The sequence below is a fragment of the Sphaerodactylus townsendi genome, linkage group LG01 (assembly GCF_021028975.2).
Source record: "Sphaerodactylus townsendi isolate TG3544 linkage group LG01, MPM_Stown_v2.3, whole genome shotgun sequence".
Lineage (NCBI taxonomy): Eukaryota > Metazoa > Chordata > Lepidosauria > Squamata > Sphaerodactylidae > Sphaerodactylus > Sphaerodactylus townsendi.
This window is the reverse complement of record NC_059425.1, coordinates 1,025,537-1,053,193: the sequence shown is the minus strand read 5'-3', so window position 1 is coordinate 1,053,193 and position 27,657 is coordinate 1,025,537. Positions and strand designations below refer to the sequence as shown.

Here is a 27,657-nt window from a genome sequence, read left to right as displayed (position 1 = left end):
CCTCCTTTCTCCATTAGAGACACCCAAGGTAGCTCAAAACAAAAGGCAGACAAATCTCAGCCAAGTTCATAAGAACATAAGTTCCTCAGTCTGTTGTTCTTTGATTCCTCAGTCTTGTGAATAAACAAAGTCTGCATGGTCTGGTCAGCACAGCTCTAAGGACTGTGGGCAAATCTGTTTTGTGCTTATGCTTTTTGAGCCATTTGACTAGGCACTGTGGGAAATAGAGCCCTGGAGGAGGGATGCTAGACTGAGGCAAGCAGGGCTTGAGGTGGGTGTGATGCCATGCTGATGTTGCCTGTGCCAAAACTCCAGATGTGACATCAGTGGATCAGCAGATGCTATGGACACTCATTGAGTTTAGCCTCTGTTTCTCCATGTACTTAATTGCAGTCTGGTTTTTTGAACTGGTGTGATAGTGAGGTGCCAGATGATTTCGTTTCTCCCTCCCTGTTTTTCTTCCACCAGCCTGGATTCAAGGGCCCAGCCAGTGTCAAGTGACATATATAGTCCCCCATACAAGGCTCATGGGTACCTTGAGTTTATCTTCCGCCGCTCCCATTACTCACTAAAAAAGCTGAGTCTCCTTGCTGAGAGTCCATAGGGCCGTGGTGGCGAACCTTTGGCACTCCAGGTGTTATGGACTACAGTTCCCATCAGCCCCTGCCAGCATGGCCAATTGGCCATGCTGGCAGGGGCTGATGGGAACTGTAGTCCACAACATCTGGAGTGCCAAAGGGTTCGCCACCACTGCCATAGGGCACGTCTTCACAGCCCTGGGAACCAATGAGCAGGAAGCATGATTGACACCAGCAAATAGAATAGGAAGTAGAGGCTGATACTCTTTCTTCCCTTTTCCCTCCCTCGCAGGCAGTGAAGAAACAGTGTTGATCTGTTCTGTTCGTGGAGGTGTGAAAACAGCTGCTGCACCTCCAGGCCAGGTATGGGAGATGAGCAAAGGACAGCTTGGTTCCCCTCTCCTTTCTTAAGCGGACCTTTCTCCTGCAGCTGGTGCTGAGGAGGCCAGGCAAGAGGCTCTGAACGCCACTCCTTTTGCACCCTGAACCCTCCCAAAATGGCCCCTTCCAGAGCACCCTCTCTGCCTGGCATGACCTCTGAAGACTGTATCTGCCTTTTCTTTCAGTCTCTGGTTTATTTTGAGGAGGTGGCCATGTATTTCACAGAGGCAGAGTGGGCATTGATAGGTCCAGACCAAAGAGCCCTTTATGAAGGCGTCATGCTAGATAACTATGGGAGCGCGGCGTCTCAGGGTAAGGGAACTTTCTGGGTGCCAGAGTCACACATTTCTGCCTTTGGGATTATGCATGAATCAAAATCTTGAACAGTAATAGGTTGCGTTGAGGTCCGTTGCAGCATTTGCTTCCTTGTGGAAATCTCAGCTTGGCAGGATAGCAGCATAAACGAGATTCCACATGTGCAGGTAGAGCAACTCAAGCTATCTTGTTTGTCCATGTCAGCTTTGTCCAGTGTTCTGGCCATCACCCAAACCACAGGGAGGTGTTCTGGACTGAGGCCAATGCAGGACTGAGAGGCCCTCAAGAAGGGGCCACATGCTAATTTCTCAGTTGCCAAACATTAGAACATGCTTGCCCTCCAGACGGGATTACAGTGATCCCCTGTGACTTTGATTTGAAAAGTCAGCATGGTATAATATGTGATATCAATGAACTCTGATCTTGTAGGAATAGGACTTGATTCCCCCCTCCTTCTTATGAGCGGTGGACTCTTATCTGGTGAACTGGTTTGTTTCCCTGCTCCCTGCATTAGAGTTTCCTGGGTGACCCTGGACAAGTCACAATTTGCTCAGAATGCTCTCAACCCAACTTTCCTCCTTAAAGGTAGAGAAAAAGTGGGATACACAAACCAACTCTTCTTTTTTACACTGGTTGGGATTGTGGCCTTTGATCTTGACCAGGTTTCCATTCCTCCTGGGGGAAAAATCCCTTTCCTTGGATTTCTTTCCTTGCCTTTGTTATCTATCCTTTCTCTCTTAGAACAGAAGTGTAGTATGAGACTTTAGACTCGGTGGCAACAGACAAAAACCTCACGTCCAAAGAGAGACTGCAGAGTTTCTCAAGAGGCTCTCAAGAAAGTGTTTCCTTCCCAGATGAGCGGGCTACAAGTGAGGATCATTCACAGCTCTGTGAAGGGAATGATCATGGAATAGCCCTGCAGGATTTCTCCTTCACTTCTTCACAAGTCTCCATTTGGTGGAATCAGGAAGCCATCTGGAAAAGGAGGGAGGATGTCCTTCTGGGACCTGAAATCTGGAATGCTCTGAAGCTTCCTCTGGGTCTGATCTTAGCTGTGGCTCTGCAGGGGCTGCTGCATCCTTCAATATGGGATGTTCCAAGGAAAGGCGGGAGCTTACTTAAGAAAAGCCAAGCTGGAAGAGGCCAACAGCCCTTTCCTATATAGTCAACTAAATGCCTTTAAGGCTCATCAGCATTTCCAACAACTGGCAGCTCTTCTTCAAACCACAGAGGCCTGTGCTTGAAGTGCTTGTTTAATCAGTGAAATACTGGCTCCTGTATCCCACAAGCAAATGCTGGAAACCAGCTCTTATGGTTATCTTCACTATTACAATGAACCTCTCTGTACAGTTGCAGGACTGCAGATCATGGTAACAACTTATGGAGAGCCAGTGTGGTATAGTGGTTAACAGCAGTCCAGTTCAATCTGGAGAGAGGGGTTCAAGTCCCTTCTCCTCCTCATGAAGCCTGCTGGGTGTCCTTGGGCTAGTCACAGTTTTACAGAACTCTCTCAGTTCCACCTCCCTCTCAAGGTGCCTGTTGTGGGGAGGGAAACGAATGTGATTTATAAGCCACTTTCAGGCTCTTTAGGTAGAGAAAAGTGGCATATAAAAGCCTTCTCTTCTTTTTGATCATAAATAACAGAGACTCAAAAGAGCTGCATTACAAGTCAAATGTAAATTTCCTCCCCTTAACGTGCAAGGGATAGACAGACCTGGAGTTCCTGAGTGGGGATAAGGTGGGACAGGAACTCAGTTGTGGGGGAAAGAATATCCGATCAAGAAAATGTTCACCCATTAATGAGCAGTGGCTGATGGGTGGCTTGGATCCTTGCTCATGTGCTAGTGGTTAACTGGATACTTTCTTTCTTCCAGCAGCACATATAAAGGAGATGGTTGGGGGAAACCAGGGATTCTCTGTGGAAAAAGACAAGGGTGATGTTTCTGAAGGAGAAGTTGAGGACAGAGATCGATCACCGAATCAGGAGGGAAGCCATGCAGACAAGACAGGAGATAGGAGATGTTTCTCCTGCTTCTGTCCCAAGGAGGTAACATGCTTCAGTGAAAATCCAGTCCAAGGAGGTAAGATCAGAATCAAACAAGGTTAAAGGAATGTGTGCCTTTGTAAGCTAACCAGAGAATCTGCTCCAGGGAAACCAAAAATGAAAATCTGGCCTTGGGAAAGACCTTCGGTAAGAATATCACTCTTATTTCTGTGTGGGAGGCAAATTCCTTTAGGAGAGAAAATTGTATGACTGCCTGAAATGCAGAAAGTCCCTCCTGTCAGAAATCAAATAATACGCATCCCCCCATCAAACTCTTTAATCAGGTGAGGGGGGGTGTGATAAATCCGCGAGGTTGCAAAACCAAGCTTCTTATTCGGGCAGGCCTGGAATGGCCTTTTAACTGTATACAATGTAGCTAAGCATTTTGTGTGGGTGGAACTGTCAAACCAGTGTCTAATTAATTATTCAAGGTTGGGAGGGGGAATGCCTAGGAGATGCTTTTTTTGCAGGAAGTTTCCATTATCTCTGTGGCCTGGCCTTCAGTAAGTCTTTTCGCTGCTGGACAGGGCCTCATATCTGTCTAGCTATGTTTCTATGTTTCCATATGGGGTGGGGAGCTGGGGACATATTACGGCATTTGCTTTGGCGCTCTTTTCTCAGAGCTCTGCCTTTTCCCACTGTCCCATGAAGCCTGTCAATAAAAAATCTGCTTGAATCCACTTTTGAATATGCAAAATCAACGGTGATAACTGCAATTGGATCTGTTCAAAAGCTCATGTAAAACCTGTACCCTGTTTTCCATTGCAACCTCCTCAAGATGGTGGCACCACATTCATTGTAAACGTCTGCGATATCTGATTTCCTGGACACATTTTCCACCTGGTCAAAATGAGTGGGTGTAACAAACTGAGTCAGACAACTAGAATCTTAATGTAAGAGATCTTTATTGAATAACTAGCTTTCCATTCAGGCTGTCCTGAGAGGAATAAACTTCAAAAGGCCACAGGAAAGACTTCAAGAGAACTTCGGCCCGCCCTTCCACTCAGACAGATTCACACGCCAGGCCGGGCCAGTTCCTGGGAAATGCGCCAAGTAAAGATAAAACTAGAACAACAGTCCAACAGTAAAATACCAACAGGTGTTACTCTTAACCGTCACATTCCAAACCTCTCTTCACAGTGGGTAGATGCCACCCACGTCAGGACCCCCAAGTTAATTAAAACCTTCCATCAGGCATATCCTGATCAGCCCCGGGGATGGCCTTAGTGGAAGCCGAAATGTCAAACCAGTGGCTGACGTTATTTGGTTGGGAGGGGGAGTGCCTAGAGCTGCTTTTGCAGGTGTTCTACTATATCATAGCCTTTCCGTGAGTGTCTGCTGCTGGGATGAGCCTCATAACTAGGTCTAGCAGTGCTTCTATGTTTCCGTTTGAAGAGTGGGGAGCTTGGGACATATTATTGTTTGCTTTGCGCCTTTTTCTCAGAGTCGTCTTTCTCACTGTACCCTGAAGTCTGCCAATAAACTCCTTTAGTCAGTCAGAGTGTTTATTGGGTTCTGATCCAGGGAGTCTGACAGGAACTTCTAGGGAATATCCGATTTCCTTGTGTGGTTTCTAACAGGATTTCTCTTTTTATTCCAGCAGAGGATGAGCAGTGGAATGAGGGTGATGCAACAGCGCTAAATAAAGTTCCAGGAATGAAGATTTGAAGGAACCTGTCAGTGGAATCCGAGGTGGACCTAATAAAGCAGAAAGTTGAAGTCACATACAAAGAACAGGATAAAAGCGACAGAAGCTTACGCTGCCACAGATTCTGTGGCAACAGATTCTCACCTAACAATCAGATCTTTCTCAAACCATTGTAGGGACTTATTCAGGGAGAGAATCCATTAATCCAAGACAAGATAGAGAGTAGTAGAAAGGCCTCTTCTGGTATAAGAAAGGGTAATATACACCTTCCAAAGCACAAAGCAATAAGGTGCATAAGGCAAATGTTTTTGGTGTGGTAAATTCTTCAGCTGCAGATCAAAGTTCCTGGTGCACCAAAGAACTCATACAAAGGAGAGACCTTTTGAATGCTCAGAGTGTGGAAAGAGATTCCTTCAGAGCTGCACTCTTCAGCAGCATCAAAGAACTCACACAGGAGAGAGACCTTTTGAATGCTCAGAGTCTGCAAAGAGGTTCAGTTGCAATAGCACTCTTCAAAGGCATCAAAGAACTCACACAGGGGAGAGACATTTTGAATGCTCAGAGTGTGGAAAGAGATACATTAGGCGTGGCCATCTTCAACAGCATCAAAGAACACACACAGGGGAGAGACCTTTTGAATGCTCAGTGTGGAAAGGGATTCCTTCAGAGCTGCACTCTTGTAAGGAATTCCATAGAGCAGAAATAAAAGGCTTTGTTGGTTGAAAGACCGTTTATTCAGACATCTTAGAAAGCTCACGTACACGGCGTGGCAGGAATGAAGTCTTCCCGCCAGACCCACAGGTTATAACTTTCTCCGTCCCATCCCCCTCCCGGTGTTCCCCGTCCCATTCTCATGGGAACGGGCATGCCTCATCATCTCCGCGGAGATAAGGCTCCTCTCTGCCAGAGAAATCGCATTTATTCTGGCCCATCGCCTCGGTAGCCCTGAATTCTACTCAAGGCCAAGTGGCTGTGCTGAGAATCAACACCATTGAAACCTTTACACTCTGCTTCCCTCTAAAGAAACACTTCTCCTGGTTTATGGTGTGGGAAGGTACGATGGAAAGCAGAAATAAGGGAGGGGCGTTAATATTTTCTGCGAATACACCCATTGATTATGTAACCAGCCGGAATACCCCACCCAGGAAACCAAATATTGCAAGCTGCTATGACATTAAAACGAGAGTCCAGGATGGCATGCCAATTCCTCATAAATGCGTTTGTGGCCATCAATTATAGTCGCATGGGGTATTCGAGGGTCGCGGCTTTCAGTTGCATCGGGAAGCGGGAGCCTCCTTTGAGCAAACTGGAAATGAAAGACAGGATGGATATTACTTAAAGAATTAGGGCAGATCTAACCGGCAGTAACATCATTAAATCACCTTCTTCAGAATTCTGCAAAGGTAAAGGTCCCACGGTAATTTTTTGCCCAGCGTTTTGAAAAAAAATTTATGCAACGCCTTCTGAGATTTTTAGTAGACAAGTAGACCCAAGCCCCAACACGCGAAAGGGAAGTCAGACCGATGTTTATCCGCTTCTGGAACTTTTGGGAATCTTTTATTTGCTGCAAAGCTGCAAAGAAGTCTGAACCGTTTCTTTTCCACCCTCAGCCAGAGATGAAATCCACTGCTGGAATTCTGAGGGATGCGAGATACTCCCGCTGGTAGCGCGGCGTTGGGGCGCAACGGTGGGAAGGAGCCGCCAGACATAATTTCCCTCAAAGGGGTTTTTTTATGCTATCGCTATGAACGGCATTGTTATAGAGAAAGCATATTCCAAGAACGGAATTAAATCGCGACTCCAGTTGTCTTTGGTGATAGTTGGTGTAACAATGTAACATATTCGTTCAAGAGTTCTTGAGTTCGCCCTTTCTGACTCAACCAGCCACTAATTTAGAACAATGCTAAGCAAACATATAAGAACATGAGCAGAAATCCCTGGTAGGGCGGCAACTGCCGGGTAGCCCCCAACAGACCTACAGGAAAGCTTTCCAAAATTCTTGAAATGACCATTGGGGCCCGCTGGTCGGACACCTCACCTTTGAGGGGAGGAGTGTAGATCGGGTATATATGTTGAATGGAACAACCGCCCCAATTTGGGAGCGGAAGCGAATGGAGGTGCAGGGGAGATGAAATGGGCTTGTTTGGAAAAACAGGTTCCACCACCACCCACAAGACTGTAAGTTTCCCCTGGCCTCCTCCTGTAAACTGCGTAATAAAATCTTACACATTGGAGATGACTTCCCAGGGCGGAGGCAACCGGGAGAGGTTTTATTGTGTCCATGGGGCTTTCTCCCCGGATGGATTTGGTATATTCTCCGCACAAACAGAGCAATTCCTTGATATATCGCCTCAATGTTCTTATATACATGGCGCCGCCACCAGAATCTCGACGGGCGTATTGGCGTTGCGCAGTGTCTTGAGAAAGCCAAAAATGTCCAGCGCTGAGCGTGGCAGATCATGGCAGGTGCAGGCTTCGAGAACCCGGGTTGCTTTCATGGCGGAAGGGGCACGCATCAACAATTTCCCCCGCTTCCCAAACACCATTCTCCACTAAGCGCTAGCTAAGGCCACTCCTTCCTCACCGCAGCGTAAAGCTTCATGAAGTTGACCCGGCCTCGAAAAGTTCTCGCCAGAGGGAAGCGGGGAGACAAGGCTGGGAACGGGCGCTGGAGGAGGATTTCCGGATGTCTGGGATCGAAAGTGGACGGCTAACCCATGCAGTTGGGAGGGGAGAGGATACAGTGCACGGATGTCTCCGTGGCAGTAGGGCAGCTCCACCCCCCCCCAGGAAGGCGCGCCGCCGACAGCGCATCAGCCAGTTTTGTTGGTTTTTTCCGGGGAAAAATGGACAGTGAAGGAAAAACGGAAAAAAGAAATCACGCCCAACGTGAAGTTGGTTTTGGCAGACATTTTGAGGGGTAGTAGAGAGCAGCTAAGTTCTTCAGTGATCCCACCAGACCTGGAAGGGGATGTTTAGCCCCTCAAGCCAGTGCGACGCCAAGTGGAAAGCGCTAAGCCTTTGATGGCAGTAGTCTCTTTATCCCTACGGTCCAGCTTTCGGAGTTCTCATACCGGAGAATTTTTTTTTGGATAAATAAGCACACGGAACAAGCCTACCATTTTTATTATTTCTCTGCAATAGGAAGCCGCGCCAAGCCGCCTTGTCCCAAGCATCCACGCGGAACCAATGGCGGCGGAAGGTCTGGGTCAATGGGTGTTTTAAGACAGGCCTCGCAGTGAAAGCCGATTTCAAAAAAGCTGGAAGGCTGTTTGACATTCTTGGAGACCTCAAGGAGGGAGCCCCCCGGCTGGCAGCTTGTCAGAGTCTTTACCTTTAGTGCGAATAGGGTCTGTGGAGAGTGGAAGGGTCAATTCAGCAAAACGTGGGCATAAAGTCACTATAAGCAAAAATTACAGCGCAAAACCCCTAGGAAATATTGTAGCTCTTTTCCCAAGTTGGTGGGGCTGGCCATTGCTGGACTAAGCTTCAACCTTTGCAGGATCCATTTTAAACCTTCGGGATGATGATCCTGTAGCCCAAATAGAAGTCTATGCGCGGAGGGTTGATGAAAGCAGCACTTAGACAGAAGTATTCCATGCTAAGAGGGAGTTGTCGAAGCAAGCTGCTTGTAATACTTCCTAACCAAAGCCTCACATGCTCCTCCACGGTTTGTAGAGTAAAATTTAAAACATCATATAAGTACACAACTACTCCTTTATTATAATAAATCATGCAAAACTTCTGATTGATGAGGGCTTCATGAAAGCGCCGGGTGCCCCAGCCAACCCGAATGGCATAATTCAAATAATATTCATACTGTCCTAATTTAGTGTTAAATGCTGTCAAATGCTCGTGAGCGCCTTCTGCAATCTCTGACTCTTGTAGTATGCTTCTCTCAAATCCAACTTAGTAAAAATCCGGCCCCTTGCCCAATGCATCTAAAAGGTCCTTGAAGGGCAAGGGCAAGTATTATTGGACATGGAAACAGCATTTAATCCCCTCGTAAATCAGTAATAAAGTCTTCTAAAGCACCATTCCCTTTTCTTTCTTTACTGTATAAAACAGGGATACAGGAGCCAAGCGCGGCGAGTGTTTTGGTAGCCCGTCAGATGAATCCGCAAGGCAAGGTTTTTTTTTATCTAAGAAGGCACGGAGTTCTTTTCTCCCTCGCTAGGCTCACATGCGACAAATTCTACCCCTTGGGTAGTTGGAGCCCCGGCCCTGGCTGTAGTAGTGGTATGATTTTGGCACAGTCAGTGTCTCTATGGGGGGCAATTGGCATCAAGCATTCCCTGTTCTTGAAACACCTCTGGCTAAGTCCTGGTAAGCTGGAGGAAATGCCTGTGGAATTGAGAGCCATTGGGACGTGCACCGCTGAAGAAACCAAGGGATTTGCATCTCATTGGATGGGGGGTTCTCCCTCCAATCCATATGCCTTCCACAGGGGACTGTCAGCAGTGAATTTGTGAACTGCTCTCCTTCCAAATAATATTTGGTTCTATGTAGCAATAACCACGGCATGCCCAGGACACAATGGAATGTTTGGCCACCGGAGCAAGTATTAGAAACTAATCTTCTCTCCCCAAAATGGTCAGCGCTTTAAACTAAAGGAGTGACACAGGCTTCATGCTTTTGAATCGAAATGCCGGCCCCTCGGCCCTGGGGTTCGAAAGTGGGCTGCCAGCCCATTTGTGTGGAACGGTGTATGGGCTTCTTTCATAGAGTGAACTCGGTCTCAAACCGAAAGCTCTTCAGCCACTTTTGGGGCCGAGAGACGATTGGGCAAATGGGAGCAACCAGAATCTATGAGGGTCGAGGCTACATTATATCGCAGTATACTTGGTAGCAGGCTGGCCAGAATCGCTTTTGAACAGTAATGGGGCTGCCGTTTCAGCACCGTCACCGCAGATCGGAGATCTGGTGTAGGGGATCTACACATCCATGTGGCCGAAGCTTGAGAGGCAAACTGCTTTCCCTCTCCTCGTGCGTCACCCCTCGGTGTAACCGGGCTTTAGACGAGTTCACCGGTGATCTGGAGGTGAGGGCCGGATCTCCGTGGGTGGCTTGGCAGCAGGTGGTGCGTGGGTCGGTGCGCGGTGGGCTTGTTTTTCGGCAGTTGGCAGCGCCAGTGATGGGCTCTGGTCCCCTCGCTAATAAAGCGCTGGCACACAACTCCTAAACGCCGACGGCCAGTTTCCAGAGAGTGGTGGTTTTCGCAGAGACGGCTGGGCTTGGCTTCCGGCGAAAGTTGTAGAGGTGGTCGAGGGCGTGGCGGTTTTACGCCGGTCAGCCCCAAGCCGCAGCCGTGGTAGAAGTCCAAACGAGCCGCTACTTCTGGCGATCCCAAGTCGGTCATCATCCACTCTGTAGCCAGCAAAAGTGCTGCCGGAATACGGATGAGATGAGAAACACCATCTCTCGGGTTTTTAACACTGCCGATGGCATCAGAGAAGTATTCAAGACATTTCATGCTCAGGCCACTAATTCCGAGGAAGTGGAAACGAGCAGGCACGCTGCCCGAACTCACGAGCGCAATTACCCGCAAAAGAACAGTGCTGCCCTGTTGAATAGGATTTTTATGGTACGGATGGCTTCACTTTTTTCAAAGCCGCCTGGATCTTGGAAGCTGGGCTCTTAGGGCTTCTGAAGAAGAAATGCAGCCACTGTACAGGCGTAGTATCATCCGGCCTGCAGCCTGCCCAAAAAAAGGGCTTCAGCAAACCAGCCAGCAGCCACCCCGGCCCAGAACAGACCCGGATGTCCCGCTGTGATTTTTTCAATGCGCGCTCAGATCGATATATATAAGTCATCATATTCTCCATATGTGCATCGGGAAAGTTGCAGATGGACAGTAGGGGAGTTAGAAGCCGGTCCCATCGAAACGTGGTGCAGGGATCGGGGCTCTGTAGAATCCTCTCTCCACGGGCTCTTTGAGAACCTTCGCCGGCTAGGCCGCGGTTGCACAGGTTGGGGCGGTGGAGCAGGAGGTGAGCAGGAATCGGGAGGCATCGGGCCTGGCCGCCGCTTGGTTCCTCGGGCTGGAGTAGTAGGACCTTTGGGAGGCTGCAGGAGCCGCCAGGAAAGTAGCAGGTCCCAGAAGCCGCCGCCTCGGACAGGGGATCGGCAATGGTGCTCGGGCTACCGGGTAACAGTGGGGAGCGCCAACTCGGGTCATCATCCCGTCCCGCTGCTTTTTCAGCTCCTGTTCTAAGTTGCAGTGCTAACTCTCTTTTTATGGCGAAGTCAAGGCATCTTTGATGCGCTGTAAAGCTGCTCTCTCCCGCCTTCCAGTTTGTCAAGTTCTCATCCCCGCTGAATAGGCTGCAGTAGTCAATTCACCTTTGGCGTCCCTCGATGGCTCTTTAATACCTTCGCTGGATCGCCTCCAGGTAATCCATCCTAGAGTGTTCTAGGACCTTATTGTGGATCAATAAATCTTGCATATATTGCCGTTGCAACGCATCTTTGGCTCGGTCTAATTCAAGTTGGACGCCTTTTGGCGCTGTTGTTCACGCATCTTTTGCAGGTTTTCACGCTTCCTTTGCAGCTGTTCTCGCTCCTCCTCCCATAGTTGGCGCTCACGGGCCCACGCTTCTTGGGCATCTTCGTGAAGGTCGGGCCAATTCCTCGGCCCCAATTTTCTTTGGACGGGAGGTGGGAAACAACCGGATGGGGAGTAAGGTGGACTTCTTCGATTCCTCCTCATCAGAAAGTAAGTAGCACCTCCAGTCCACCGAACATCGACCGCTGGGCTTCTTTGGCGCATCAGCTACCCTACGCCCTGGGATCTGATGGGCCAGGATTTTCGTGTTTCCGGCACGGAGCCCTCTCCCAATCATCGGAACCCGGATCTTCCGACAAGGACCCGTAAGTTAACTGCAGTTTTAGTGGGACGGCTCCAGTGCTATGCCACTGTGGATTCTCGGGAGCATCATCGTAATATTTCGAAGTCCACAGGAATCGCTTCTATTGATTCCCTTCTCTGCTGCTGCATGAAAAGTGGTCAGGCTCCATCTCCTCCCGGTGACAGGGTGCATCTGGAGGTTTGTAACTCCACACGGAAAACCGGTAGAGATCTCCGCCCACAGGCGCATCATCATCCATAGAGACAGCGCCCCCAAACGCCTTTCATGCCATCTCCTCGCATGATCGCTTCCGCCCCTCATCCCCAACGGCGGCAGGGAAGACTCGTGGTCGAGCATGGTGCGTAGGACGGGAGAGAGCGCCTTACTTCAGCGAGGACCCGCTCCCCGCTCGGTTTTCTCCAAGCCAAGTGGAAGGCTCGGAACCTCTCTATGGGGGCTACCGAGCCTTCCTGGGGCAGTTTCAGGGAATATTCAACTCTCTGCATGCCGGAACACCAGAGGTCCACTGGATTTTGTAGAAGTGTAAATGAGGATTAAGATTCCTGCCACAATGTAAGTGAATTCCATAGAGCAGAAATAAAAGGCTTTGTTGGTTGAAAGACCGCTTTATTCAGACATCTTAGGAAAAAGCTTCACGGTGACACGGACGGCAGGAATGAAGTCTTCCCCGCCAGACCCACAGGTGTTATAACTTTCTCCTCGGCCCCATCCCTTCCCGTGGTGTTCCCCGGGCCCCCATTCATGGCTGAACGGCATGCTCATCTCTCTCCGTGAGATAAGGCCTCCCTGCTCTCCTCAGCTAGAAATCGCGAGCTTCGATTCTGGCCCATCAGCCTCGGAGCCCTGAATCTTACTTCCAAGGCTGCTGCTGTGCTGAGAATCAACACCATTGAAACCTTTACACTCTGCTTCCTCTAAGAAACACTTCCCCGTTGGTTTGTAGTGGGAAGCGGTACGCATGGAAAGCAGAAATAAGGGAGGGCGCGTTAATATTTTCCTGAATACACCCATTGATTATAACCAGCGGAATACCCCACCCAGGAAACCAAATATTGCAAAGCCATTACATTAAAACGAGTCCAGGATGGCGCTAATTTCACTAATAATGTTTGTGGCCATCAATTATAGTCGGCGGGGTATCTCCGAGGGTCGCGGCCAGGCATCGGGAAGCGGGAGCCTCCTTGGTTGATGAAGCAAACTGGAATGAAAGACAGGGATGGATATTACTTTAAAGAATTAGGCAGATCTTAACCGGGCAGTAAATATCATTAATCACCTTCGTAATTCTAAAAGTGTCCCACTTAATTTTTTGCCCAGTTTTGGAAAATTTATGCACGCCTCTCTGAGATTTTTTAGTAGACAAGTAAGTAGACCCAAGCCCCTAACATCTAGAAGGGAAGTCAAGGACCGATGTTTATCCGCCTCGGGAATCTTTGGGAATCTTCAGCTTAAGCTGCAAAGCAGTTCTGAACCGCTTTTCCACCCCTCAGCCAGAGATGAAATCCACTGCTGGAATTCTGGAGGATGCAGCGCCTCCGCGGGTAGTTGGGGCAACGGTGTGGGAAGGAGCGGCCAGACATAATTTCAAAGGGGTTTTTTTGCGTACTGCTATGAACGGCATTGTTATAGGCATATTCCGCAAACGGAATTAAATCGCACCAGTTGTCTTGGTGATAGTTGGTGTAACAATGTAAATACTGTTCAAGAGTTCTGTTCGTCCTTTCTGACTCACCGTCACTTTAGAACATAAGAACATAAGAACATAAGAACCTGGTAGGGGGCGGCAACTGCCGGGGTAGCCCCCAACAGACTCAGGAAAGCTTTCCAAAATTTTGAAATGAATTGGGGCCCGCGGTCGGACACCACCTTGAGGGGGGAGGAGTGTAGACGGTATATATGTTGAATGAACAACCGCGCCAATTTGGGAGCCGGAAGGAATGGAGGTGCAGGGGATGAAATGGGCTTGTTTGGAAAAACAGGTCCACTCACCACCCACAAGACTGTGTTTCCCTGGCTCTCCCGTAAACTCCGTAATAAAATCCATTGAGATGACTTCCCAGGGCGTGGAGGCAACCGAGAGGTTTTTAACAGTCCATGGGCTTTCCCCCCGGATGGATTTGGCCTCCGACATCAACAGAGCACCCCTCTTTGATATACTTTTCTAATGTCTTTACAGCATGGCGCCGCCACCAGACATTGACGGCGGGCTAAGTGCAGTAGTCTTGAGCAAGCCAAAATCGTCCAGCTGAGCGTGGCATCATGGCAGGCTTCTCGAGAACCTGCTTTCATGCATAAGGGGCACGCATTCTCAACACTTCTCCCCGCTTCCAAACACCATTCACTAAGCGCAGCTGGGCTGCCACCTTTCCTCCGCACGGGCAAGCTTCATTATGAAGACCCGGCCTCCTCGAAGTTCCCCGTGAGGAAGGGGAGACAAGGCTGGGAACGGGCTGCTGGAGGAGGAGCGGATGTCTGGGATCGAAAGTGACGGGCCAACCCCAGTTGGGAGGGGAGACGACAGTGCACGGGATGTCCTCGTGAAGGCAGCTTCCACCTCCAGGAAGGCGCGACAGCGAAAGATCAGCCAGTTTGCTTTCGGTTTCTTCCGGGGAAAAAATGGACAGTGAAGGAAAACGGAAAAAAAGAAATCGCCCAACGAAGGTTGAAGGTTTTGCAGACATTTTGAGGGGGGGTAGAGAGAGCAGCTAAGTTCTTGTGGATCCGGACCAGACCTGGAAGGGATGTTTAGCCCCCTGCCAGTGCGGACGCCAAGTGGAAAGCGCTGTCTTGATGGCAGCAGTCTCTTTATCCCCTACGGTCCAGTTGAGTTCTGGGCGCCGGAGAATTTTTTGATAAATAAGCACACGGAACAAGCCTACGCTCATTTTTATTTCTCTGCAATAGGGCTGCTGCGCCAAGCCTTTGTCCGAAGCATCCATCACGTGGACCACACTACTAAGGGAAGGTCTGGGTCTAAGGTCGGGTGTTTTAAGACAGGCTCGGGTAGTGAAAGCCGCATTTCGTGCAAAAGCTGGGAAGGCTGTTTGACATTCTTGAGACCAAGGAGGGGAGCCCCGGCTTGGCAGCTTGTGAGTTCTTTACCTTTAGTATGCGTTAATAGGCTCCTGTGAGTGGAAGGGTCAATTCTAGCAAAACGGGGTATAAAGTCATCAATGTATAAAAATTAGCAAACCCTAGTGGAAATATTGTAGCTCTTTTCCGGTTGGTGGGGGCTGGCCATTGCTGGACTGTTTTCCCAACCTTTGCAGGATCCATTTTTAAACCTTCTCGGATAGAGATCCTGTAGCCCAAATAGTCTATGGAGGGTTGGATGAAAGCAGCACTCTAGACAGTTTTTATGAAGAGGGAGTTGTCGAGCAAGCCGCTTGGTAATACTTCCTAACCAAAGCCTCATGCTCCTCCACGGCTTGTGAGTAAATTAAAACATCATCTAAGTACACAACTACTCCTTTTATATAATAAAATCATGCAAAACTTCATTGATGAGGGCCATGAAAGCGCCGGGTGCCCCAGCGCCAACCCGAATGGCATAATTAAATATTCATACTGTCCGAATTTAGTGTTGTAAATGCTGTCAAAATCGCTCGTGAGCTCTTCTGGGTAATTCTGGACTCTGTAGTATGCTTCAAATCCAACTTAGTAAAATCCGCCCCTTGCCCAAGTAATGCAGCTGTAAATCCAAAAGGTCCTTGATTAAGGCGCAAGGGGTATTTATTGACACATGGAAACAGCATTTAATCCTCGTAATCAAGTACAAAAAAGTTCTTAAAGACCCGCCCTTCTTCTTACCAAACAGGACAGGAGCCGGGCGTAGCGATGTTTGGTAGGCCCGTCAGTGATGAATCCGCAAGCTAAGGTTTTTATCTAAGAAGGCACGGAGTTCTTTTCTCCTCGCTAGGGCTCATGTATGATAAATCTCTACACCTTTGGGTAGTTGAGCCCCGGCTGTAGTGCATGATTTTGCAGTCAGTGTCTCTATGGGGGCAATTGGTCACATTCCTGTTCTTGGAAAACACTCTTGGCTAAGTCCTGGTAAGCTGGAGGAATGCCTGTGGAATTGAGAGAGCCATTGGGATGTGCACCGGGCTGAAGAAACCAAGGGATTTATCTCATTGGATGGGGGGTTCTCCCTCCAATTCATATGCCTCTCCACAGGGGATCAGTGCGAATTTCTAGAATCCGTTCCTTCCAAATAATATTTGGTTCATGTAGCAATACAACCATGCGGCATGCCCAGGACAATGGTGGAAATGTTTGGCACACCGGAGCAAGTATGAAACTAATCTTCTCCCCAATGGTCAGCGAACGAAGCGAGTGACATTGCGGTTATGCGTTTTGAATCGAAGGCGCCGGGCCCTCGGGCTCCAGTGGGCTACCGTTCCATTTGTGTGAACGGTATGGGCTTTGCTAGAGGAACTCGGGTCTAAACCGAGCTCTTTCAGCCACTCTAAATGGGGCCGCGATTAAGCAATGGGAGCAAATCCAGAATCTACGCAGGGCCGAGGCTAATATATCGCGGTATACTTTGGCAGGGCTGGCCAGGTGAATCGCTTTGAACAGTAATGGGGGCGCTTGCCTTCACTCACCGCGATCTGGAGTAGGATCCACATCCATGGGCTACTGATGAGAGGCAAACTGCCACTTCTCCTCGGTGTCAACACCCTCGGTAAATCCGCGACGAGCCCGTTGGAGGAGGGCCGGATCTCCGTGGGTGGCTTGGCAGAGTGTGGTGCGTGGGGGTCGGCGCGCGGTGGGCTTCTGTTTTTTCGCTGGCAGTTGGCAGCCAGGATGGCCTGGTCCTCCGCAATAAAGGCACAATCCTAAACGCCGACGGCGCTCAGGAGGTGGGTTTCGCAGAGACGGCTGGGCTTGGCTTGCGAGTTGTAGAGGTGGTCAGGTAGGTGGCGGGTTTCTCGGGCGCCGGTCAGCCCCTAAGCGAAGCCGTGAGGTCCAAACGAGCCGCTACCTATGCGATCCTAAGGTCGATCCACTCCAGCCATAGTGCGCGGAATACGGATGAGAAACACCATCTCTCTCAAGTTTTACCGCCGATGGCATCAGAGAAGTATTCACATTTCATGCTGCCTGTGCTTTACACTCCGAGGAAGTCGAAAGCAGCCGCTGCCCGAAACTCACGAAAGCAAATTCAGCAAAAGAACGAAGTTGCCCTGTTGAATAGGGATTTTATGGCACGGATGGCCTTCACTTTTCAGCCGCCTGGATCTTGAAATGCGGCTCTTAGGGTCTCTTGAAGAAATGCAGCCACTGTGCGAAAGTATCATCCGCCTCCGCAGCTCAAAAAAGGGTCACAAACCAGGTCAGCAGCCACCCCGGCCCAGAACAGACCCGATGTCCCAGACATGATTTTTTTTCACGTCTCAGATCGATATATAAGTCATCATATTCCTCCATATGTGCATCGGAAAGTTGCAAGATGAAGTAGGCGAAAGCTTAGGAAGCCGGTCCCATCGAAACGGGCAGGGATCGGGGCCTGTAGGTATCCTCTCTCCACGGCCCTTGGAACTCCGCTGGGGCTGCGCGGGTTAGCAACAGGTTGGGGCGGTGGAGCAGGATGCGAGCAGGAATCGGGAGGCATGGGGCCTGGCGCCGCTGGTCTTCCCGCTTGGAGCAGTAGGACCTTTGGGAGGCGGCAGGAGCGCTGGTGCAGCAGGTCCCAGAAGCTGCCGCCTCGATAGGACGGGCAATGGTGTCGGGCTGCCGGGTAACAGTGTAGGCCTAACTCGGGTCATCCTGTCCCGCTGCTTCTTCAGGCTCCTGTTCTAAGGCAGCTAACTCCCCCCTCTTTGGCGAAGGTCAAGGCATCTTGATGCGCTGCGTAAAGCTGCCTTCTCCCCGGCCCATAGTTCTGTCAAGTCTGGCCCCGCTCGGGAATAGCTGCAGTCAATTCACCTTTTGCGTCCGGATGGCCTTTAATACCTTCGCTGATCGCTCCAGGTCCATCCTAGAGTGTTCTAGGACCTTATTGTGGATCAATAAATCTTTGCATATATTGCCAAGCGGCAACGCATCTTTGGCCTCGGCTCCAATTCAAGTTGGATCGCCTTTTGGCGCCTGTTGTTCACGCATCTTTGCAGGTTTTCACGCTTCCTTTTGCAGCTGTTCTCGCTCCTTCCTCCCATAGTTGATGCTTCACGGGCTCCACGCTTGGGCATCTCGCAGTCGGGCTACTTCTCGTCCCCAATTTTCTTTGGATCGAGGGAAACAAATCCGGATGGGGAGGCAGATCTTCTCTCGGATTCCTCCTCATCAGAAAGTAGCACCTCCAGTCCACCGAATGCTTCGCTGGGCGCCTCTTGGCGATCAGCTACCCTTCTAATACGTCCGGGATCTGATGGGCCAGGATTGGGTGTCGGCACGAGCCCCTCCCCAATCAATATCGGTAACCTCGATCTCGACAAGGACCCGTGTGTTAACTGCAGTTTTAGGACGGGCTCCAGTAAGCTATGCCACTGTGGATTCTTGGGAGCATCATCGAATAATGAGTCCAGGGAATCGCTCTATTGATTCCTCCGGGTTGCTGCATGAAAAGTGGTCAGGCCCATCTCCTCCCAGAGACAGGGTGCATCTGAGGTTTGTAATCCACACGTAAAAAACGGGTAGAGATCCGGCCTTCCACAGGCGACGATCCATGACAGCGCCCCAAACGCCTTCATGCCACTCCGCGATGATCGCTTCCGCCCCTCATCCCAATCGGCGCAAGGGAAGACTCGCGGTCGGTGGGCGCAGGATCGGGAGAGAGTTACTTCAGCGACATCTCGCTCCTCTCGCTGGTTTCCTCCAAGTCAGCGAAGGGAAGGCTCGAACCCTCTATGGGGGCTACCGAGCCTTCCCTCAGTTTCAGGAATATTCAACCTCTGCATGCCGGAACACCAGAGGTCCACTGATTTGTAGAAGTAAATGAGGATTAAGATTCCTGCCACAATGTAAGGAATTCCATAGAGCAGAAATAAAAGGCTTTGTTGGTTGAAAGACCGTTTATTCAGACATCTTAGAAAGCTCACGTACACGGGCGTGGCAGGAATGAAGTCTTCCCGCCAGACCCACAGGTTATAACTTTCTCCGTCACCCCCATCCCCCTCCCGGTGCGTTCCCCGTCGTCCCATTCCTCATGGGGAACGGCATGCTCATCTCTCTCCTCGTGTGAGATAAGGCTGCTCTGCCAGAGAAATCGCAGACGCATTCTGGCCCACTCCGCCTCGAGCCTCGGAATCTACTCAAGGCCAAGCGGCTGTGCTGAGAATCAACACCATTGAAACCTTTACAACTCTTCAGCAGCATCAAAGAACTCACACAGGGGAGAGACCTTTTGAATGCTCAGAGTGTGAAAAGAGATTCAGTCGCAATAGCACTCTTCAAATGCATCAAAGAACTCACACAAGGGAGAGACATTTTGAATGCTCAGAGTGTGGAAAGAGATTCATTAGGCGTGGCCATCTTCAACAGCATCAAAGAACACACAGAGGGGAGAGACCTTTTGAATGCTCAGAGTGTGGAAAGAGATTCAGCCAGTGTGGCCATCTTCAACAGCATCAAAGAACTCACACAAAAGAGAGACCTTTTGAATGCTCAGAGTGTGGAAAAAGATTCAGTCACAGTAACCATCTTAAAAGGCATCAAAGAACTCACACAGGGGAGAGACATTTTGAATGCTCAGAGTGTGGAAAGAGATTCAGTCGCAATAGCAATCTTCAAAGGCATCAAAGAACTCACACACAGGAGAGACCTTTTGAATGCTCAGAGTGTGGAAAGAGATTCAGTCACAATAGCGCTCTTCAAAGGCATCAAAGAACTCACACAGGGGAGAGACCTTTTGAATGCTCAGAGTGTGGAAAGAGATTCAGCCAGTGTGGCCATCTTCAACAGCATCAAAGAACTCACACAAAAGAGAGACCTTTTGAATGCTCAGAGTGTGGAAAAAGATTCAGTTGCAGTAACCATCTTAAAAGGCATCAAAGAAGTCACACAGGGGAGAGACCTTTTGAACGCTCAGTGTGTGGAAAGAGATTCAGTCAGTGTGGCCACCTTCAAGATCATGAAAGAATTCAAACAAAGGAAAGGCCTTTTGAATGCTCAGAATGTGGAAAGAGATTTAGTCGGAGTGACAATCTTCAACAGCATTAAATAACTCACACAGGGGAGAGACCTTTTGAATGCTCCGAGTGTGGAAAGAGATTCAGTCACAATAGCGCTCTTCAAAGGCATCAAACAACTCACATAGGGGAGAGACCTTTTGAGTGCTCAGAGTGTGGGAAAAGATTCAGTCAGCATCGCTATCTTCAACAGCATCAAAGAACTCACACAAAAGAGAGACCTTTTGAATGCTCAGAGTGTAGAAAGAGATTCAGTCACAATAGCGCTCTTCAAAGGCATCAAAGAACTCACACAGGGGAGAGACCTTTTGAACGCTCAGAGTGTGGAAAGAGATTCAGCCAGTGTGGCCATCTTCAAGATCATTAAAGAACTCACAAAGGAAAGGCCTTTTGAATGCTCAGAGTGTGGAAAGAGATTTAGTCGGAGTGACAATCTTCAACAGCATCAAAGAACTCACACAATATAGAGACCTTTTGAATGCTCAGAGTGTGGAAAGAGATTCAGTCAGAGTAGAACTCTGCAAAAGGATCAAAGAACTCACACAAAAGAAAAAAAAATTTGAATGCTCAGTGTGTGGAAAGAGATTTTGTTGGAGTAGCACTTTTCAATAGCATCAAAGAACTCACACAATAGAGAAACCTTTTGATTGCTCAAAATCTGGAAAGTGATTCAGTCGCAATAGCACTCCTCAATGGCATCAAAGAACTCACACTAAGAAGAGACCTTTTGAATGCTCAAGGTGGAAAGAGATTCACTCAGATTGGCTGTCTTCAAGATCATCAAAGAACTCCCAGAAAGGAAAGGCCTTTTGAAAGCTCAGAGTGAGGAAAGAGATTTAGTCGGAGTGACAATCTTCAACTGCATCAAAGAACTCACACAATATAGAGACCTTTTGAATGCTCAGAGTGTGAAAAGAGATTAGAACATAAGAACATAAGAACAAGCCAGAGTCCATCTAGTCCAACTTTCTGCTACTTGCAGTGGCCCACCAGGTGCCATTGGGAGCTCACAAGCAGGATGTGAAAGCAATGGCCTTCTGCGGCTGTTGCTCTCGAGCACCTGGACTGTTAAGGCATTTGCAACCTCAGATCAAAGAGGATCAAGATTGGTAGCCATACATCGACTTCTCCTCCATAAATCCGTCCAAGCCCCTTTTAAAGTTATCCAGGTTAGTGGCCATCACCACCTCCTGTGGCAGCATATTCCAAACACCAATCACACCACGTTGCGTGAAGAAGTGTTTCCTTTTATTAGTCCTAATTCTTCCCCCCAGCATTTTCAATGGATGCCCCCTGGTTCTAGTATTGTGAGAAAGAGAGAAAAATGTCTCTCTGTCAACATTTTCTACCCCATGCATAATTTTATAGACTTCAATCATATCCCCCCTCAGACGTCTCCTCTCCAGTCAGTGATTCAGTCAGTGTGGCCATCTTCAAGAGCATCAAAGAACTCACACTGGGGAGAGACCTTTTTAGAGCTCATTGTAAGGCTCCTGTCCACTCTCAGATAAGGCATCCCAGTTTGATCCCCTTCTCGTAATATTTTGGGGAGCACCCCCTGATAGCAGAACTTGATGTTTTATGCTCTGTTTGTGGAAAAAATTCACTCTGCTTGGCTAGTTGTCTTGTTCTTTTTGTGTTCTTTTCTGCTACATTCCTCTGATTCTTAAACAAGTTCGTATTCCTATGTGCACGTCGCTGCATTGAAGCTGGCTGTTCTTTTTCTGTAATCTTTTGCTTCGTTTTTTAACTGTGGCAAGTAGCTTTCTCACTCATGCACCAATGTTTTAAATTTCATTTGGCTACATAAATAGCCTTTCCACAGTTCAAGAGCTTAATTGATAACCCCCCCCCCCCGACACACACACACTTCTTCTCTTCTTTCTACTTTTTCCCAGCCATTCTGGGGATTATCAGTTATTTAATCATCCTCCTACAGTTGTATCATAGCCCCAGCTTTGCTCAAAGACAAGAATGAAACTTGTAAGAGTAGAATTCTTGTTTTATGTATGGCAAGCTAATAAATTTATTGTCTGAATGGTCGGATTGTTATAAGGAGGAAGAAAAAGAAGAAGAGTTTGGATTTATATCCCCCCTTTCTCTCCTGCAGGAGACTCAAAGGGGCTGACAATCTCCTTGCCCTTCCCCCCTCACAACAAACGCCCTGTGAGGTAAGTGGGGCTGAGAGAGCTCTGAGAAGCTGTGACTAGCCCAAGGTCACCCAGCTGGCATGTGTGGGAGTGTACAGGCTAATCTGAATTCCCCAGATAAGCCTCCACAGCTCAGGCGGCAGAGCTGGGAATCAAACCCGGTTCCTCCAGATTAGATACACGAGCTCTTAACCTCCTACACCACTGCTGCTCCTCCTATGCCACTGACTCTCCGTTCGTACCCTAGATGGTGGAATATTTCTGTGCCAAGATGTTCATTGGAGGCATCAACAGATTATATGTTCCCAGCAGAAATACGCCAGGCCCTTCCACCCCCCTACTCAGGCATGACATAGAATTCTCAGAGAAGAAGGAAGGGGGAGAGAAGGAGGAGGAAATCAAAGGCTGTTTTACCCAGACTTACACATTTGGAAAGGGAGATAACATTCTCGACTTGATAAGTCTCTTTCTAAGCCCGAAAGCTTGGGAAGGGTCCCACAAAAAACAATATGGCAGGAACTGAGCTAAACTAGCAAGGGTTATTACAAAATTCAAGTCATATCTCTGAGGCTGTGGAAAATATATCTTGGCTGGAGTAAAAAATCAACCTGCCTTTCATTCGGAGACTAGTTGAAAACCCAGCCTAGTTAAAAACCCAGTGGTTGTGTGGCGATTTTAATTGCTATTTAATTTTAATTGCTATTTAATTTTAATTGCTATTTAATTTGCTATCTTATAATATGTAGTTAAAATATCTAATTGTTGTTAAAGCTCTGAATTTTTCTTTCCCATGTAGTTCCATTGTGGTTACAGTATTTTGTATGAAAGGCAAGTGCTACATACATGTCTTTCAGTAAACAAAATGAAAATAAACCAGCCAACCCCTCATCTCCCCTGTCCCACTCCCTCAAATGATACCTGTTCTTCATACCTCCAGGCAAGAAAGCAGGCCTTGCAATACCTCCTGAAGATTTCCAAGGAGGGCCCCCTCACCTCTTGAGGAAGCCCCATCCCTGGTAAATGATGCCTTTTAGTTTGGTTGGTTGTGTGCCAAAATATAGATCTTTTTTGTAATTGTCAGAATGCCTTTGAGTTCTGTTGTTGTGGATGAGAGGTTCACAAACCTCCCAATGTAATCTCGCAATCCCAACATCTAACCCAGAGAAAAATGACATCAATCCCTAGGTTTAAATAGCCACGCTCCAGGTAGGGTTTTGGAGGTGCAGTTGTTTTAGTCGCTGTAATGGAAGACCTATTATGGGAAGGCCAGAGCAGGGGAGAGTGTCCTTTCTGACTCTCCGTTCGTAACCTAGATGGTGGAATATTTCTGTGCCAAGATGTTCATTGGAGGCATCAACCTTTGCTGTTTCCTGTCGTTTTTGGCTTATGCATCCAAGAAGCGGAGCTAGGGGACCCCTGCTTGACACACGCCACAGTGTCTCCAAGGCTCTCTCTTGTTCTCTGTGCTGTGGAGTCTTGAATGCTCTGTTGGACTTTGAGAGTCCAGGGGGTGTCTCTGTTGGAGTCTTTGTTCCGGCTTCAAAGGTCTTTGGAAGCATTGGACGGGATCTCTTTCCAGCGCTCTCTCCTTTCTTCAGACAGAAGTCTGGTTTTTGCAGATCTGCAAGAATTATCAAGAATTCCTCCTGTTATGGAGCATTTTCAAATATTCCCAATTAATACTCAAAAATGCAGCAGTCAGCAGTAAGCAGTTTATTCAGGTACACGTCTGCAGAGGTGGAGGGAACCGCACCGAGGTGTGGCTCCCTGAAGTCTGCATCGCAGTGCAGCTCAATTTAAGGCATCCCTCTCTGTCTCTTGGACCAATCCCGAGATACCACAAGGCTCTCTAGGCTGGCCCAAGGCTCACAATCTACCTATCAAAATACAGTACAATGATCTCATTAAACCCACCCCCAAAATCCCCAAAACTTGTTTTTCTGTTAGTTGCAGCAGCTTAGGCAGCAGGTGGTTAAGCAATGGTTATTTCCAGAATACCCGTAAGTGATCTTTACATGTTAATGCCACTTCCCCTATTCCTGTAGGAGTTAAGCATCCGTTTTAGTAAACAACTCCTACAGTTAGTGGGGCAAAGTTTGCACTCACATTTGAAGCATATAGCTCTACATATATTTCTGATTACCTTACAAGCATATAGCATATAGTCCCATATATGTTTCTGAAAACCTCACAACTTATCAATATTTTCCATAACACTCCTATCAGCACTGTTCAAGAAGGTTGACGGAGGTGGGAATGAAGGACATTTTCCAGTTCTTAATTTTTATGCTAAAGCATCCAATTTCTAAGTTGTTCTTGTTTCCTATACTTAATAGTAAATGGCCAATAAAATATTAGGTTCTTTGAGCATTTAGAAATTGTACTATATGTGGTTCTGATGATGACTTAGTTGCTGGGGTGTTTCACCTGCATCTCTGGCTGGCATCCTCAGAGGATCTGCAGGCAATGCCTCAGGAGGAAATGCTCCTAGAACATGGCCATGGAGCCTGGAAACCACACAACACCCCAGTGATTCCAGCCATTAAAACCTTCAACAATTTAGTTGTCATTTGTGCCAGGATGTGATGGGGGTTGGGAAGATGCTGATCTGAATCTGTTTTGCCGTTTTCCTAACTGCCTTACTGTGCCTTACTAACAGTTGTTATCTGTAACCTTGAGAATGCTATGGTGTCACAGTTCTCATGAAAAAAAAAAGGGGGGGGGATTGTCTCCTGTATAATGCTGACTGATCTGAGAAGCTTCCTCAGATCAGACAATTTACCTGTCATGTTCATCTTACAATAAATACCCTGTATCTTTCAAGTGTTTCTTGTTCTTGCATTGGAGCCCCAACATTTTGTATGATCTCTCAATGTAGCCAACCTCATGCTCCCATCGCCGGCTAAGGTTGCGCACTTACTAGCGGCGGTACTTGCCTTCATTCAGGGGCTGATCGGGGGGTCCCCACCGGACATCCCGAACCCTGAAATGAAACAATGGATCTTGGACAGGCTGGCTGTAGTAGAAGAGGACAAGGCCCGCAAGGTGGATACGACCTCGGTAGCTCCTCTTCCCATGGCGCAGCACTTTTGGACTAGGGGAAGAAAGTTCCCTCACTCTGAATCTCCATTCTGGTTGCCAATCACTGAGAAGGAATGCCGGATCCCAGCCGATGCAATTAAAGTACATCTCTTTAAGAAGGATTGTGGTTCTACCCTCATTGGTCACACCTGCCGGACTTTGGCTTTTGTGTTCAATACGACTGTGTTTATAACTTGCACCTGTACTCATTATGTACTTGCTCATCACTAATATATACTTATAGAACATATTTATCTGCACAGTTTTGTCAATCAAAGTGCCTATTTATTCATGTTTTTGTAATTGCCAGGCTTCTTTCTGTCCTGTGGAACACATTCCAGCTGAGCTTTTATTACTGTGTTTTTAAATAACCTCCAAGCGTCTTGGACAGTTTTGACTCTCTTGATTTTCCCTTTCAGCTTCCTGTGCACTATCCCCCTCATCTTTCAGAAATTTCCCTTTCTGAAGGCGAATGTAACTACATTAGTAGTTGCCACTTGTTCGCATGCAGAGATACTGAATCTGACAGCATTGTGGTCGCTGTTCCCTATCAGCTCAACAACACTGACTTCCCGCACCAGGTCCTGGGTCCCACATAGAATTACAGTATCTTAGCAAGGTGTGGTAATCAAGATCATGCCCACAAACAAAATGAGACCTCCAAGTTATGCTGGAGTAACTCATCCCCTTGATTAGATTTTGTAAAGCAAACTGTTTGCCTTTGGCTTGCTGCCAAGTGGACATTCTGCTACCTACACAGAGAGGTGTGACACTTGGCTTCTGCCAATATGATTTTACGAAATAAAATATGTTGCAATAATATATTGGGGGTGATCAGGACCGTAACACAGGGAAGGGCCTTCATCCTTGCCCCACCAAAAAACCCCTTTTCTGTGAGGCGGGCCTTGCTCCCTGTCACAGTCTGGCCTCTTTGTGTCAATTTTTTTACATGTCTCCAGGACTGGAGATGGCATCTATTCTCACCCTGTTTTTCATCTCTCACTTTCGGGGCTGTTGTGCTTTGCAGGCCTGCTTTAGTGGGAGAGGGGCGCAGGTGCATCCATTTCTCTGTGGTAAAGACGGGGGGGGGGCATTACCCCTGAGTTGACAGGGGACACTCCCACACGCAAGGATGAGGGGGCTGGCAATGGACACCCCCATTCTACCCCCGGGGAGTCTGTTCTCCCTGCTTGGGGAAAGGCTTCCAAGGAGGACAGAGAGGCAACATCTCCAAGCGCCACAGGTAACTCAAGGTGGGGGCGAGGGGGCTGATCTTCCCCCTATCCCAAATGTTCCTGGCCTCCTCCAGCCGCCCCTTCCAGTCAGCTGCTCCTCCCCCTTCCCAAAGCCCCTTTTGCAAAGTGAGGGGAGGAGGGGAGGCTTTGCACCTACAATGCTTTGGACAGGGACGTAGGTATAGATTTTTATGGGAGGGTTCAGGGGACAAGGACAGGCCCCCACCCACCCCTGGGGGCGGGGCCACGCACCCAAGCCCCGTCCACAGCCTCAGTGCTTATAAAAGCAGCTCTCTGAGGCCAGGAATGGCAAACTCCCCTCCCCCCGCCCCTCCCCCACCAGCTGGGCTCCCAGCCAGCAGTCCCTTCTGCCCTCCCCTCTGAGCAGAGGCGTAGCTAGGGAAAATGGAGCCCCGTACAAAATCTGAGTTTTGTCCCACCCACCCCATGGATGGCCGCTGTGATGCTGGAATCCACCCCCAAACAGTATCACTTTCAATAGTGTTTAAACTAGGGGGCCCAAATTCTCCTTTTAAATCCACCTTAAAGGAAAAATCTGAGGTCCCCAGTTTAAATATTGAAAGTGATGCTGTTTTGGGGTGGATTCTCCCCCACCCTGAAACAGCATCACTTCCAATGTTTAAACTGGGGACCTCACATTCTCCCTTTAAATCCATGCCGAAGGGGGTGGATTTAAAAGGAGAATCTGGGAAAATTTGGGAGGTGCCTGCTGTCAGGAGTGCAATTGTTAAGCTAGCAGCACCAAAATTTCAGGGTATCCTTAGGAGACACTCCTAATGATACCACCCAGGTTTGGTGAAGTTGGGTTCAGGGGGGCCAAAGTTATGGACCCTCAAAGGTGTAGCCTCTATCTCCTATTAGCTCCCATTGGAAACAATGGGGGATGGGGCACCCCCTTTGAGAGGCCATAACTTTGGACCCCCTGAACCAAACCTCACCAAACCTGGCTGGTATCAGCAGGAGGGTCTCCTGAAGAGACCCTGAAGTTTTGGTGTTTCTAGCCTAGAAATTGCACCTCCTGCAGGCCAAATATTTAAATGACACTAGAAAAATACCCACAAACGGGGGGGGGGGGGGGGAAGCTTCGGACATGTAATGGCGGGGGTGGGGGGGGTTGAACCGGACACCTCCTCCTTACCCACGTCCTTGGTGGGGGGATCTTCACCACCACCAGCAGCCCCCCCCCCCTCCCACGGGAAGGGA

At 48.5% G+C, this 27,657-nt stretch overlaps 2 protein-coding genes across 8 annotated transcripts in view; one reads left to right on the top strand and one right to left on the bottom strand.

Moving 5' to 3' along the window:
• Nucleotides 1–21,726, top strand: part of LOC125439594 (zinc finger protein 436-like) — a 48,983-nt gene extending 27,257 nt beyond the window's left edge. For 4 of the 7 annotated variants that reach the window (XM_048508717.1, XM_048508761.1, XM_048508710.1 and 1 more), the window contains 2 exons: nt 2,091–2,101; nt 5,402–5,691. In XM_048508717.1, coding sequence (XP_048364674.1) covers nt 2,091–2,101; nt 5,402–5,689 — 299 coding nt within the window. In that variant the 3' untranslated portion in view covers nt 5,690–5,691. Of the gene's footprint in view, nt 1–2,090; nt 2,102–3,602; nt 3,613–5,401; nt 5,692–21,389 lie in introns of those variants that run through there. The other 3 variants (XM_048508733.1, XM_048508754.1, XM_048508740.1) reach the window with 3 other exon arrangements.
• Nucleotides 1–27,657, bottom strand: part of LOC125439661 (keratin-associated protein 5-5-like) — a 266,942-nt gene that overhangs the window by 159,930 nt on the left and 79,355 nt on the right. The window lies entirely within an intron of this gene.